The following is a 16,641-nucleotide window of genomic DNA, read 5'->3' as shown; positions in this document are numbered from 1 at the left end:
AACAAGTACAAAATCCTATGACAATGTTGCGCTCAGCCAACTAATAGAAGGATTTCAGTAGCTTACCTATCAATTATTGTAACTTGCCAAAGTTGCCATTGATAACAAGTTTCATGGAACAAGGTTGCAAATTGGATTGTAAAAAAAAAAGGAAAACTCAACTGCATCTCCGAAATGCTTTTGCCTGAATTGCATGAATTATTCTTGGAATATCATGACAACAAAAAGCCTATTTAATTTCAATTTATATTTACGACCTTTGAGCCAATTAGTGTGCATCACAATAGTGTACTAATTGATCAGATTTTGACAAACCCAAAACATAATGCTTCGGTAGGAGACCTGACAATCCAAATATCTTACCACTTTGCTCCCTATAGTGATGCATATGTTTACTAAAATAAATTAAAACAGTCATTGGTTTGGTCATAACAAGGTTTTTTTTTTTTTTAATGCATTTTATGTAAATTGACTTGCTGACCTTTGACATGAGACCATCTTTTAACCTAAAAATCTGATCAATTAGTCCACTATTGTGATGCACACTAATTGGCTCAAATCGACGATAGGGCTAAAACCCAAAGATTTTATGAAAATTGACCTATATGACCTTTTGCCTATTTACCCCCCCCCCCCCCCAAAAAAAAGAAGAAGAAGATTGTCTTCCTATGGTGATACAAAGTTGCACCAAGTTTGAAGTTTATACCTCGATTGGTTCTTGACATATCGCATGATAATTAGACTATAACCTGTATTTTTGTGAATTGACCTCTATGACCTCTGACATAGTTAATCTAATCAGATTATCTTCCTATAGGTTGTGAAAACAAAACATCAGAAATAAGAGTATGTAATTTCATATTGAAATAGGGTTTTAAAGATAACAAATTGTCTTGCTTCCTCGTTTGGCTTGCTCGCTTGCAACACACAGAAATAAGATGATTATAGGCAGCGAAAGCAAAGTGCCTGAATATCCTCATATACAGTGTAAGTGTATTGAGGAGACTGAATATGTGATTTTGGTATTCATGTTGGTGAGGTGCCAGCGTACATTATTGTATATCTTATCTAGTGTGATGATTACAAAATTAAAATGTTACCATATATAGTATTCCAATTATAATCACACGATATGAAATCATTGGATGTTATTAATGCACACAATCTTAGCTTGTTCCTAGAAATTCCAAAGCTCTACCTTAAAATAATGTGATATGAAATCCTTAGATGCCATTACTGTATATAACCTTGCTACCTATATAAATCACCCCTCGAAAGCCATGTGGTTTTCCAGCGTTGTAAATTATGAAAATGTCCTTTGCATTTTGTTTCACAGAAATGCAACCACATTGAGGGCAGGAGAATTAACATGAAGCATGAGCTTGTACTAAAAATGACTTTGAAAACTCACACCTGGGAATGAAATCATCAGAATCTATGATGGTTACATTCTAAGAAACGATGTTATATGAGTCTCTCATGTGAATTAAGAACTGCATATTATTACTAGTGCATTTCCATGGACTTCATATCAAATATATGCATTTTCACTGTAAGATCTTGAATTGTAGTACTCCTAAACATTCTCCTAAACATATGTGCTAATCTTTTACATATACAGTAGCATTTGCAGGGTTTTCTTTATCTTCTTCAGTTTCCTTATTAAATGCAGCACGGTGGCATACATTCATACTGTTGTTGTATTCTTCTCGAATCTAGATTTTGGGCGCCCATGTGTCCCAGGCAACTGTTGGTGTCGAGCCCTGAATACACTTTCTCCTATGTAATTTCAAAATTTGGAAACACCAAATAATCTATAAGTTGTATTTTGGCAATGTTTTGTTGACCTATGTTTGTCTATCTTGAGTTTTGTTGAAGTAATCTTATTATTATTTTGTTTCCAACCCTGCCCTACAGGTCTCACGTTGATGTCTAACTATAACAATAGAGCAAGCTCATGCATTGATACCTCTATAAAATAAAGAACAGGATGTGCTTTATTAGAAGGCCAAGTTTTAGGAAATTCTGATAATCCATTCAGAGAAATTTCCACGAAATGTTAATCCTTTGTGTCACCTTGCACAATAATTAGGAGTAACAGTGGTTAGACAGACTACAGACTTTAAATGCAATTTTCTCTAAAGTAACAGTAAATTAATAATATTGTTTTCAGTAAAAAAAAAAAAAAAAAAGTGTCCAAGAAACAAACCAATAAGATTAACAAGACTTTATTATACTGCCGTGTATACCTACAGAATGCATAAATCATCATTAAATATATTTCAGCAATGAGTCCCAACACATAATACATTCCAGTCCGTTCATATTAAACACTAACATTTCTTATTTCGACCAGGATATTCAAATGAAGAGCAATAGGCCATTTTCGTAATGTGATAAAATTAAAAGCACAAATCTTTATAAAGTGCCAAGTTACTAGTTATTTTATTCACCTGTTACGAATTGATGCATTTCAATATTCAGAATGCGAATCGATTATATTTTGCGTTGTTATGTAGGACGAGCCATAATATTTGTCCTACCTAGCAACAATTAATGTATGCAATTTGCATTCCGAATACCAAAATAAAATTATTCATATTCAATTTGATTATTAGACAGAAGACTTCCTTTTTGTTTCGTTGATTATATATCCAGGGCCTCCACCCACCCTCTTGCATTAATCACTTTGTAGGCTCCCTACTTTGTGTTTCTAATAATAGCAACAGCAGTTCTATTTATAGCACTGTCCATTGATACCACACACTCAGCAGAGCTGTAGCTAAGCCTGCAATGCATACATCAAATTATGGTGGGTGGCTGGCTGACTGGCTGGCTGTACATGTAGGGATGGTGTGTGTATGTATGTATGTATGTAGAGTGTATAATGTGTGTGTTATGGGCTCTTCCTCTTCCCTCGGCCCAATGCATCATACAATGTGCACGAGTATGGATGGACATGCAGTGTGTTGGTGCTTGTGTGTATGGCCGGTCTAGTGCATGCAGTTTGTGTGGCCATACACTGTTGGAGTGGAATCTCCCCTCCCTTCAGCTTTTTTTTCTTCTTCTGGGTAATGTAGACTTCATGGATGTGAATCTCCATTGCACTTCATAATTCAAGTGCACGATGCAGTCCAGTCGCTATCCCTCTTTCTATCATTCTTACTCTCTCTTTGGCTCTTATGAAAATTTAAGATTTTGTCTCATCAGAATTCAGTCCTCTCTTCATATTATTAAAAATGAATGAAATAGGTATGCTTTTAGTCTAAGATAACCTGTTAGTGTTATGCAGCTGCAATTCTGGGCACCTTTCATTTTTCAAACTAAAACAGAAAACTACAAAATAATTTAAAACTAATTTATACTGCATTACCATCACATAATAAACTAAAGGAATATTTCTCTTGGCTGTATCGTCTGTACCGATAAAATCACAAAATGCATCACTGGTTTTACAGCATACCATACTCGGATTCCGAAGCAAAAGGCCAACATACAGAGCAAAAGTGATATAACAATATCAGTGGCACCTCGTGCTTCTTTCATCAATTTAATAAACAAAAAACAATGCAAAACATGGCTTAAAAATGTACATTTTGGAATCCCCCCAAAGAGTAGGCCCTACAGTTTCACTGTTTTATATATTTTTTCTTCATAAAATTGGCTTTATTCAGGTCTCACAAAATCAGGGTTGCCAATTTCTGGGAAATACCAATATTTCCTGGTTGGGGGAGAGGGGAAGGGAGAGGGGAAGGGAGAGGGGAAGGGAGAGGGGAAGGGAGAGGGGAAGGGAGAGAGGGGGAGGGGGCTGTGGGAAATACCAGTGAATATCAGGAAATAACAGGAAATGCTCATATGCGTGCTAATGATATTGTACAATGGGAAATCTAGCAGTGTCCCCTCCCATTTGCCCTGTACTAAAAACATATTTTTTTTAAATTCCCTTCAGAAAATGTCAAATCATACATTCGCCATTAATAAAATTATTCTGAATATGTATTTATGTCAAAAGGTAACAAAAGGAAGAAAGGAAGAGGCAAATTAAGAGAGAACGATAGACACAAAAAATTGGAATGAATACAGAGAGAGGCAGATGGAGAGAGAATGAAAAAGAAAGAGGAAAGAGAAAATTCCTTTTTAACTCTCAAAAAATATCTGTAGGCACAAATCACCTGCTGTTGGTACGCAAAATAATTCTTGAACACCCCCCCCCCCCTCTCTCTCTCTCTCCCTGGATTAAGCTTCTATTACCATAACAACAAATATTTACACACACAAATGCAAGAACACATAGCTCTTTATTTCTGTTCAGCCTCCCCAGTGTTTGAAGCTGAAAATTATTTGAAAAGAACATTAAAAAAATCATATGCTTTGAAAATGCTTTGTGTGCGGCCTCACTTGCTATTTTCTACAGTCATTATCTTAATTAATTATTATGCTAGAAAGAGTAGGGGAGGGTGTATTATTATAATGACAAGCGTTTTATACGTCTACATGATAAATAAAGCAATGATGAATGGGGATTTGTGCATCGCCGTGTATACATTCATCACTTGCTGTCAAACAACCCATAGGCCATTGAAAGGATCTTAACAACTTGACCGAGAGCAAGATAAACAAATTGACAAGTGGTACATATAAGTGGTTAAAGAAAATATTGAATAAATAAAGGGAAAAACCAGTCCTAGTGTCCAGAAAAATTGACCGCCCCTATTGCTTTAATTTTTAAGAATAAAAGTTATACCGGTTTAACTTTCTATAACTGTAAGAATGCTAGTCCCAAATACATGTACATGCAGATCGTAGGACAACCTGAGACCTCTAAATCCTGTACCTGGTATGTAGTTTGCCCAGTTGGTGAACCAAAATGAATGGCCATACATGAATGAGGATATTTGAATGAGACAACAAAGATTACATCATCTATTCAGAGCCTAAAATGCACTCTACAATACATGAAGATGAACAAAAGCCCTCTAGATTCTCAAGAGTAAATATTCCTGTAGTAGATTTGATCTTTCCTAATTCAGATCAAAATGTTCATATTCCAGGACGAAAAATAGACAAGGAATTCAGGAATATCTAACTACCGTAATTAACGGTGTATTAACCGCACCTTTTTGCCGCCGAAAAAAATTCAGTCGGGGGTGCGGTTTATACACGGTACACCAACAAACAAAAAAAAAAAAAAAATTAAAGTTTCGATTTATGCCCCTCCACCTGGCGCTATGCCTGGCAATGTCTCATGCTCAGTAATCGGTGTGTTGACTCACCACTCGGAAACTAGAACACTCAAATTTTTATGTCATCTTGGTTTGAAAGTAATCTATCTGATAGATCTCAATATGTAGTTTGTGATAATAATTCCTCCAATTTTTCTTCTCTTACATGGCGTACCAAAAGGTTCTATCCTAGGTCCTCTACTGTTTTTTTAATGTACATTAATGATCTTACACATTCAGCTGCACCTTGCAGTTAAATGAAAGGCCTTCCCGCGTGGAACAAAAAAAACAATTTTTTATTTTTTTTATTTTTTAGGGCGAAAAAGAGGGTGCAGTTAATACACGAGGGCGGTTTATACACCGTTAATTACGGTACAGTATTTCAGATGTTTTTACACAGATCTTCCTTAGTCATATTAATATAGCGAATTATATTTATAAATATGTAATTCTTCATCTTCCCACAACATCACAAAGAAAACATCTCTCCAATCTCCCTACAAAAGGTTATTAAAAAAAAGTAGGATTTGCCTACTCTTCAATGAAGATGTATAACGGATACAAGTTAACGTCCAGAGTTCGCGCAACCTTCTCTTTGCAATCGTCAACCAATACTCTTTTGATACATGCACTGCCCCCCCCCCCCCCCTCTTTATGAGCTAAAATAACCATATACCTTTTCCAACATCAGGTGCAAGGCAAACTGCCTTCCACCTTATAAAAAAAAGTTGATAATAAAAAAAATTAAAAAACGAACATCAGACAGAGAGAAGAATGTGTATGCTACGCAGCCTGTAGTGATTATGTCCTGTTGCCTAGTTATAGTACAAACCTTCCTCTCTGCCTCTCTTTTAATTGATCATGAACTTTTTTATTAACTCTGTCCTAAATATATCCGACACATTGACGTAGAGTCATAAAATACTTCTACTAATACCAGAACAGTAATCAAATCTCAATTAGACACGTCTGTTACAAATGCATTGAAAAAAGGAGAAGAGGAAATGCACGATAATAATAGAAAGCCAAAGCCTTTTAATATCAATAAACAAAACAAAACAATATGTATTGGCATGGCGACAGCATACCAATTTTCCCAAAATAGTCCACTGACTCATTCCAAATCAACTAGAAAAATATTGGATATACCACAATGCAGACCTAACTTATCCCCTGTTTCATTTTTGTAGTGGCATATGAATATGAAGTTATTAACTTCTGAAGAAAAGAATGTGTAGGCAAATGTTTTTAATGAAATACTATGTACTTACTTATGTCCCAAATTTGATCCTTAAGCTGTTAACCCCCCCCCCCCCCCTCCCCCAAACCCCAATTAATAAAATTACAGACATGGTCTCTTAACCTATTTACTATGTTTGGTATATGAACTGTGAAAAGAAAAGAGAGAGATGTACTGCAATTAAGTCAGTTATCATTATGCCAGACTACTAGGACTCATTATAAAAGAAAACCTGTTTGAAATAACAATTTAAAATGATTAAAGCAGATTAGAGAAAGAGAAGGAGCACCATTTTCCTAAATGTAGACACAAGCGTGCAACACATGTCTCTGTATGTATTAATATTCATACTTTTGAACGTTGTCGGCATTGATTGCCAGCCTTGCCTATTGATCGGTCGCCAAGAGAAGAGCACCATGGCAACACTTCCAAATAGAAACCAATGGTATTATTATTAATACCATCAACACACACACATCATCCTACACTCAAGCTACACATCTGCATCTTTCTCTCGTTCTCTCTAATCCTCTACCATTCTATTATCATCCTCTCCAATTCTCTCTTCCTCGTCCACTCTCTCTCTCTCTCTCTCTCATCCTCTCCCATCCTTTCTTCACCTATTGTTCTCTCCAACATTCTCAAATTCTCAAATTCTCATCTCCTCTTCCTTGTCTATCTCATCCTCTACTATCATCTCTTCCTCTCCCATTCTCCCTCATCCCCCTTTCTCTCTCACTCTCTCTCTCTCTCATCTGCTCCCACTGTTTCTCATCATCTCCCATTCTCTCTTTCTCTCCCTTTCTCTCTCTTCTCTCTCCTCCTCTCCTTTTCTCTCTCTCTCTTCATATCCCATTCTCCCTTCCTATTCAATTCTCTCCCATCCTTGTATATTTTTCTTCTCTATGCCTCTCTCCTTCCTTTTGACGCAATTACTTCAGTACAATGTTCATGTACATGTATATACTCTATACTCCACACTTTTCCTTATGCATTTTCCCACACCAGTTCCTACACTTCTCTGAGTGCTCTCTCACATTGTTATCTCGATTGCCACTCATCCATTTTTCCATCCATCTCCAATCATGCAGGTATTTTATTGACCTAAATTCTCTTCAATTCGTATAATCCCTTTCCTATACCTTTGTATACCTGTACATGTATAGTCCATTACTATCCCATAATATCTTTGCCTCAAATTTCAACATCAAACAATTCAACCTCTAACACAACTTCAGTAATTTATGGTGAATTGAAAAACCACATCACCAAGCAAGAACATTTGAGCCACATGCAGCAATCCCTAGGACACAATTTCAGGTGGGGTACCTGCTTCTCTGTAGTACCATTGAAAACATCAATTATTTCAATCACAAGTTGTGATCTAACTATTTTGCAGCAGGATACATGTATGTTCATGGAATTCATTATGAACCATACAGAAGATATCCACCAGGAATACACTCAACAACTTGAAAATATACATACTTGCTAGACTCCTAAAGATACTTTCAAGAAACCATTACAACCGTCTCCAAATGGGGGGGGGGGGGGAGTATTTTATTTTAGAAGGTTCAAGTTAAAATATATATACAATACAATAATACAATAAAGTCATTTCTATAGCACTCTTACAAACTAACTGTTGTTACACAGCGCTTTACATAAAAGTTATCAAAGACTCTATTGTTGATCATGGTCAAAGAGGAGAGTTTTGAGACATTTTCGGAAGACATCCAGCGAAGGTGCTAATCATATAAAACATGGAAGCTTATTCCAGAGTCGAGGAGCACACACATGCATGGAAAGCATAGGTACTTTTTTATTTTAACATTCATTTACAAGAACAATTAATCAAGATAAAGTACATTGTTTAATTGCTGAAGAGTGTCAAAAATCATTTCTTTGTGGTCCACCAAAGATCAACTATTATTCAAGGTTTCTTGTGGTGTGAACACACCTTTCACGCTCTACATCATGAAATGAATTGCAGGCATCTAAATATTGACCCTCCGAGTGATTTAGATAGGACATGGGGATAAAGAGATGGAAAAAGAGCAGAGAGGATAGGCCCAACTGGTCAAGGTAATCGGCATCCAACAATCCTTGACCTACAAAGAAAAACCCTATCTCAAATTGGAGAAACGTTGATATTAAGTTGATATCTCATTTTTTTCTTGTTACTTCTAGTTTTTAAGTAAATCATCATGGCTACACTTTCTATTTGGAGCCAAAAGACGTTAATTCTGTATAAAAGGATACAAGATTCACATGTCACTGCCCTTCTGGCTCCAAACTGACAACATTGGTATGTTGAATGGTATCCTTTTTTTTTTTTTTTTTTTTTATGCAGTATGCATATATCTATAAACTTAATGTTTGCTGATTCCTCTTCATGACTTGGACAATATTTTTCGGTCAGCATATCAACCCCCAATCTCATAGCAAATTATCAGAAACATACATGAAAGTAGAACATTTCTGGAACAACAAACATAATGAAAAAATTAAATATAACCAGAGGAGACAAAAATTGAAATATACATGGAAGATGGGCGGATTCCATTACAATTCTTCTTCTGTACGATCTTGCTGTCTGACTGCTTTTTGTCCTGTCCTTATTAGTTTCACCCTTTCTTCTCCTTGACATCAACTTACACCCGTCCTTTTATCACACCCATACCTATTACTCTTAGTTTAAACTATTCCCATCCTCCACAGATTGATGTAAATAATTCATTAACATGCAGGGCTAGGAATAGTTGCTATTAATAGCCTGGATGCAATCATGTAGTATTCAAAGAGCATCTGGGGATGAACTGGTGTGTGAATTTCTATTACATAATTTGCAAACAATTCACATGCGGTTTTAATTTTAACCCACAATCCTGACATAAAACTTCTCGAAACAGGTTAAAGGTACTATGTCCCTTTTGCAGCCAACCTCAAATTATGTAGAACTTTGCAGGAATTATGAATATGTCATGTATGTTCTGTGAAATTTAAACGTTAGCAGTGTCCTCATATTCAAATTATGCAAGGAAACCCGTTTACTTGCTAGACTTCACTGTCAGACACTATTGAGTGACTGACTGGCTTTTTTCTACTTTGGTAATAACGTACATGAAAAGAGTTGTAAAGGGTACATGAGCATTTGTCTACATCAATAACCCACTTCTTGTGATAGCCAAGATTAAACTGATTGAATCTTTGCGCAGCATAAAACGTATGACCATTTGGTACAATAATTCTGAAAATCAAGACTATTACTTTTGGGCTCTATAGCCCTAAAGTCGATTTGACAACTAATAGTCGTTATTTTCCCACTTGAAGACATTTTCAAGCCCCACCTTTTTTAGGGAAGTTCTAAATTAGTATTATCTTTCAAATGCAGTTGGAATTTAACTTTTTCATTTTTTTGGCCTGCAAATGGGACATAGTACCTTTAAGGTCATAACATTTCTTGAAAATAGACACAGGTAATATTGCAGATCAGACTTATGCCAAAAGAGAAATACAAGAATTACTGTGCTACTGGGGGTAACATTTACAATATGGAGCTTAAATACACTGTAAAACAAAACAATCTCGAAAGACCAAATAGTATTTCCCACTTGCAATGCTGGTTTGATCAGACAGAAATCTTGAATGCAAAAGCACAGTAAACCTAGTACAAGCATTGGTATTCGACTGATGATGATGTCAATGCACATGTAAAAGGTGCAACCTTGCCTTATTCTATTTTCAAGGAAATGTGACTCAACTGAAGACAGAATAACATGTACATGACTACATGTAGGCCTCTATATTTGAGGTTTTACAGAGAGTATGTTGGTTCCATAAGAGCTCTCATATTTGTGGTTAGATTTATTGAGTCTATCAAGTTAGGTTACTGTAAGAACTGAATTATTGGGAGCTTTTCATTTTCAGTTACATTTCAATTAATCATAACCATCGCACATTTTTCTCATGAAGAAAAAAAATAGATTAATTTTTTTTCCATTTTTATCATTTTTTCTCTCACCAAACAACCCAAGTCAATACATGGGAATTGCACTATTCACAAATACATTCTTATATAAACAATTCTCCACTGGAATATAATTCTCTGGACAACATATATTTCTTAAGCATTTTGTTGGAAAAATGGATGAATTCCCAAAACCATCCGAATTACTGGTTGTTTTTAACTGCTTACATTTTTTAAAGAAACTGCGGCACACTGGCACTACATTTTTCACATGAACTAGTCTTTTAGGTGGGGAAAGAACATGGAACTTTTTCTGTACAATCATTTTATCAAAGTCAGGGACAGCCAGCTGCAGAAATAGGATTCAATGGAACTACTGCTGCGAGTAGTACATGCACGCTTTTACAAAGAGTGTGTGCATTTGCAGTATGTACGTATGTATACACAGCACCGTGACACACCCATTACTTACAATGTAGGCCTACATGTACATAGCTGCTGCGGCGCAGTGCAAGCCTCATTGGCATAATGAATACCTATCTCGCTATTTCAGGAAATTGCATTGCTATTTTTAGAACGGGAGTATTGATCACTTGCTCATGCTATAATAGGGGTTGGGTGTGGGGGAAGGGTGGTGTAAGGGGGGACGGTGGTGTAAGGGGAAGGGTGGTGTAAGGGGGACGGTGGTGTAAGAAGGGAGTGGTGGGGTGAGGGGGGAGGGGTGAGGGGGGAGGGGTGAGGGGGAGGGGTGAGGGCGGAGGGGTGGGGGGAGGGGGAGGGGTGGGCGAGGGGGAGGGGTGGGGTGAGGGGCAAGGGGTGGGGTGAGGGGCGAAGGGTTGGGCAAGGGTAAGTGTTGCTACAGAGAGTAACTTACTTATTGTCTGGGTTTGGAGACGACATAGATAATAGGCCTACATGTCACAAGTCATCAACTGAAATATGTTTGGAGTGTATTTCAAAAAATATGAAAATCTGCAAATGCAGTCACCAAATTACCAAAAGTCACCTTTTCAGAATTAAAACCCAATTTTCAAATCATTAGTAGATTGTATAGAGAAATTTGCTTTAGAATGTCACACAAACAGCCTCCTTCATTTACATGTATAAGTATACAGTACATTGTAGGAAGCTTTAACAACAAATTATTTCAAAAATATCAAAAGATATTAATCAACCGATTTCAAATTTGAAATTAAGAGGGAGAGGAAAATGAGATTTTGGGAACATTATCATTCAGGATACTTCAGAGGCTTATGAAAATAATTCTACAACATTGTTTAAAAAATTGCCCTTTTTCCCCCTTTTCTCTTTTTGTATTTTTTAAATTTATTTTGGTGGGGGTCCAACTTTTATTCATTAACTCCAAACTGTCTCGCTACAAATTCTTCTTCTCAATACATAATTATTTTTTTTCTACTTTTACATCTTATTCAATACTATCTCATGCCCCCCCTCCCAATTTTGTCCTAGAAAGCAATTAACTGTCTGTGGTGGTGATTCATTTTTTTTTTAATGCACATACAGGAGTGTACTAATTCATTGTGTGCCTACATGTATATCAAGCATTTATTTTTTTACTGCATCTCACTGCATCTCATCTAAAATTAAAGGAAATCAAATTGGTGTTCAGGCAAGTGTTACACAAATCCAGTTGGCAAGATATGACCTAGGATACCAACAATATCTTAATGGTAATCTGTGATCTGGCATTACAAAGAATTTATATCTCACAGAATCCTGAATGTTCAACACTACAAATGACTTATATCTACTAAACAATGATGGTAGACAATGTTTTATGCCCATACATGTAGCTGTGAAATGATGAGCAAAGAAAAGTAAGAAAATTAAAACTAGCCGACCTCACCATGTTCATGACACACGGTCTCATTTATGCTATTTCATCTTGCTTTAGAGTGCAGGTAAATTGAATTAAATTTTGATTCATCTGAATTTGAATATTTTACTGGTCCAAGTTACCAATCCATGATACAGGCATAATTAATCACTTCAACCAGTTTCTCTTGATATGTACATGTGTTGTTATGTAATTCCAAACCAGAATCAAACATTAGCTTTAGTCCGTATTGGTGCTATGTACATTGTGGAAAGCGTGTATGAAGTCAATTTCATTTGGGCTTGTGGTAAGAGAAGGGTTAACAGTCGACAAATCTTTCATAGAGTAGCTGACAAACGAAGACATACTTGACTGCTCATCAAGGCACGCCAACATCCAAAGATGCTATCTTGTCAGAGCACGTACATACATACAACAATGCACATTCATCCACACACACTTCTTATCTCACCATCTCCCTCATGGCCCCCTTGCTAAAATTAGACACACAGAGATATGCATGCGCTAATAGAACCAGATGAAATTAGAAGATATGATGCAGGCGCACAATGTGAGGCAGCGCCGACCTTTCTCCCCGCTAGTTTGCCGGGATGACACAAGATGGAAGACTAAGAGTGGAAGGGGAGGGATAGGTTTTTATCTCATCCCCTGATGATGTCCGGTAGAGAAAGATGGACAGAACGAAGAAAGTGGGGCAGAGAGAAGGAAAGGAGAGAGGGAAAGCATGGGTTGGCTCGTCAAGTATGCTTGGGTGATAAGACACAGACTCAGTCTGGACATCGCAGAAGATGTGAATGATGGACAAAAAAGAGAAGGAAAGGAGAGAGGGAGGGATAGCATGGGTTCACTCATCATCCATACAGTATGCTTGGGTGATATGAAACGGACTCAATTTGGACATTGCAGAAAGATGTAAATGGTAGAGAGAATGAAGAAAGTGGGGAAGAGAGAATGAAAGAAGAGAAGGCATGGGTAGGCTCATTATTAGAGTATGCTTGGGTGATGAGAAACAGACTCATGGCCTGAAATCGCAAGTGATTGACAAGATTGAAGATATTCTAGATTTATAACCGATTCCATGGAACTGAACCTTCCCAATCACCAAAAGACAATAGATGCATTCCAAAATACAATATCCATCTCAGAGCACTTCCTCACTATTCAATGATCATCTCAAACATACTTATTTACTGTCCTCTCAGAATCTCTTTTTTTTCTCAATCGGAAGGTTGATTTTCGAAATTGGGATGAAAAAAAAGTATTTGAGGGTTTACATGTATATATCTAAAAAAAAATAACATGGGAATGTTCTACAATGCATCAAAATAAAATCAATGATCCAACAATTGGTCACCCTGTAATTGACCAATTTAAAAATACCCAAGGCAGATATTGATTATTAGGGTGATTTTTTTTAAATTGGATATTATACCTGTATGTCGTATTGCTGTCTATAATGATTTTCCCAATTTAATATTTTTCAAACACAAGAAGGCAATATCCTTGACACACTTTTTGTCAATGATAATCAATCTCCTTGAACTTTCCAATGCTTTTCCTAATGCTAGAGTAGATTTACAATGTATTCTGAAGCCAATCCCAGAAGTCATTTAAAGAAGTAAAATGGTACCATTAATAGAATTTAGAGAAATTATAGATCCTGGCTCAAAGTACATCCTAATGTTATAAAATTGGCTACATATTCTTCAAAACAAGACAAAAGTAGACTACATGAAGATCCCTACACAAATTTGATCTCTTCTTGCCAATAAATGATATCACCCGCAGAAAAAATGATGCTCTGGACGACACAGGCTTGACAAAAATAACTTTTCTGTTCTTAATATAGTACAAGGGCCCTGCTAAAGGGATAATACTGCCGTGAGGGAGGATAATACGATGCGACCCAAATTTAGAAACATCATCAGCCTCCTTGCTAACTAGTAGAGCCAAATATAACAGACAATGTATTAGGGATTCCCAGGGGAGAGCTTGATAAATGTATTCATGCAAAGTGTACTTATTTTCATAACTCCAATTAACAGAATCCCATTGGGATTACCTTTGCAGTTTGTCATGAATGTATGGGTAACAAAATAAGAAAGGGGCTATCTTCAAAGAAAAGACTCAAATTACGTAAATACAAGTTACCGCTTTAACGTTTGAGGAAAATTGAGAAGGGCAATGGATCACCTTTTTTGTGATGTCATGGATTCCATGGAATGACAGAATGACGTCTTAAATCATTAAAGAATATTGATATTAATCATTATAATATGGGGGCAATTGGCTTAGATTTTAATTATAATCCATTGGTTCTTAATTTACTTTATCTGAGGCAGCTCACAACCCGAAAAAAAGAGTCGGAATTGTCCTCTCAACAATGAATTTTAAAAGATTAGAACAAAAAAAACTCACGCTGCACCTGTAGTAAATTGTTTGCAATATAGAGAATTAAAGAGAATCAATCAGATATAAATCTATTTTAAAAAGTTTATGCAAGTCACCAAGAAAGCCTATGAAAGATAAAATGCTTGCCCAGAAGAGGACATTACTTCTCTCACATAAATGTTACAATATGGAACCCTGAGACAATACAACTGCTACAATTTGGTGTGGGTTTTCTGCTCTTTCCAGCAACCATACATGTATTTGGTACTACTCATTAGCTAGCCAATCAATCTTTCAGATTACAGGTGATCTTTAGCCTACTTTGGTTTCATCATGAATGACCCAAATTCAGTACATGTACATACAACTGAAACCCTGAGACAAAAAAAAAACTGTTTGCACAGTATGTTCCGACATCGCACTAGCTGCGCTGGCAAATTACAAACTGGAGTGCATCTGTCATAAATGCAAATATAACGCATACTGTATATGATAAGCACAAAGCCAAATAATTGTATATTTACTAATCAAACTATCAACTAGAATAGTCCTGATGCCACACCTGGATGCTTTGTTTGTACATGTAAACCTGTCGTTTCTTAGTTCCTATATCTTCACACCACACTCTCTGCATCCAGCGCCCGAAACGTGTTGGCAGTAGAGCCGGGTACTGTCCTGTTTTGCTAGCGCATCATGAAATCTTTTCAACCATTCATCCTCATCCTTCTCATCATCTTCCTCTTTCTCCTCTTCCTGGTCTACCTTCAACCACTACAAACATGAACTTGTTCTAATTTGTGCATCAGAGAAGCCTACTCCTTTCTATTAAACCCTATTTGAGTTAAAGGTGAAAATGATACTACAATGTAAAACTGCACAAACTTATTAAAAACACTTCATTCTCTCTTTCTTTCTCTCTTTCAAACACATTAATTTCCACATCTACAAATTAATGGCATGCAATGCATTTAAATGCATTGGCATAGTCACAGGGGAAGAGATGAAATAAAACTAAAAAGGTATATTGTATGAGGGGTGGAAAAGAAATCCTCTTTAATGAATTTTTGATTAGGATGATGTGAATTTTTAACTCGTAAAAGGGTGCAGTGACTGAAAAAAAAATAGTTGAAAAATGCTGATCTAGTAGATTAAAGACACCAGTGATTTGTGAATGCATTTGATGGCATTTGATTTCATCCATCATTCTGGAAAATGATAACACACTGAAAGCAATGGTTTGGGTGAAAAGTAAAAAGTGGTAAGGACTTACTATTGTGCGCTATCTATAAGTTGATATTCGTGCGACCTGTCGTAGCAGCCTTGAACTCCAGCATCTATCCATAAATGTTTTGTGTGGTCCCAGAATTCCTAAAACAAAGGTACAAAAGAGAGGAGAACAAAATAGTTAACACATTTTTTGTAGATAAACTTTCAGCTATCATGTAGGCCTATTACACAGCAAAGAAGTTAGAACTTAAAGTAGGTAGATGAACAAAAGGTTCATTGTAATTCTACTGTCAATTCAAACAAAATATTGATGAAGTAAAACCTAGATCTATTTGTTGTTCAAAGTTTTTCACATAATGAATATAGCATACATGTATTATTACATATAATATGTCAGAAAGTGAGCGGACATGTAGATACAGCTTAGTAAAATTGAATCATGCATTTAGTTTCTTGTCTCTCTGTTTTTTTTTAAAGATGAGGATCCACAATATACATGAATAACTAAGAATTAAGTTTACTAGCCTAATGCTACATCAATTGGTCTGAAGTACTGTCTGAATATTTCTCAGCAATAAAAGGTTTTACTAGATAGGAGAGTAATTGAACATGAACTAACAAAAGCATGCTAACTGCTTTTAAAAGTCATTCATTTTAAGCCTGATGGATGTCTTTTGATCTTTATATTAATGATATTATGAAATGACTGATTAAAGTTAAAATATTTCATGAA

The 16,641-nt window shown here is 36.1% G+C and overlaps 1 protein-coding gene across 1 annotated transcript in view; it reads right to left on the bottom strand.

Annotated features, from left to right (window-relative positions):
- LOC414053 (guanine nucleotide-binding protein G(s) alpha subunit) overlaps positions 1-16,049 on the bottom strand; it is a gene marked incomplete at its 5' end in the record, with an annotated part of 39,813 nt that extends 23,764 nt beyond the window's left edge. The window contains 1 exon segment of the mRNA NM_001001474.2: positions 15,952-16,049. Within this exon segment, the coding sequence (NP_001001474.1) occupies positions 15,952-16,049 (98 nt within the window).
- Positions 16,050-16,641: the final 592 nt, after the last annotated feature.

The sequence above is a fragment of the Strongylocentrotus purpuratus genome, unplaced genomic scaffold (genome assembly GCF_000002235.5).
Source record: "Strongylocentrotus purpuratus isolate Spur 01 unplaced genomic scaffold, Spur_5.0 spur5_scaffold_8, whole genome shotgun sequence".
Lineage (NCBI taxonomy): Eukaryota > Metazoa > Echinodermata > Echinoidea > Camarodonta > Strongylocentrotidae > Strongylocentrotus > Strongylocentrotus purpuratus.
This window is presented reverse-complemented; position numbering and strand designations above follow the sequence as displayed.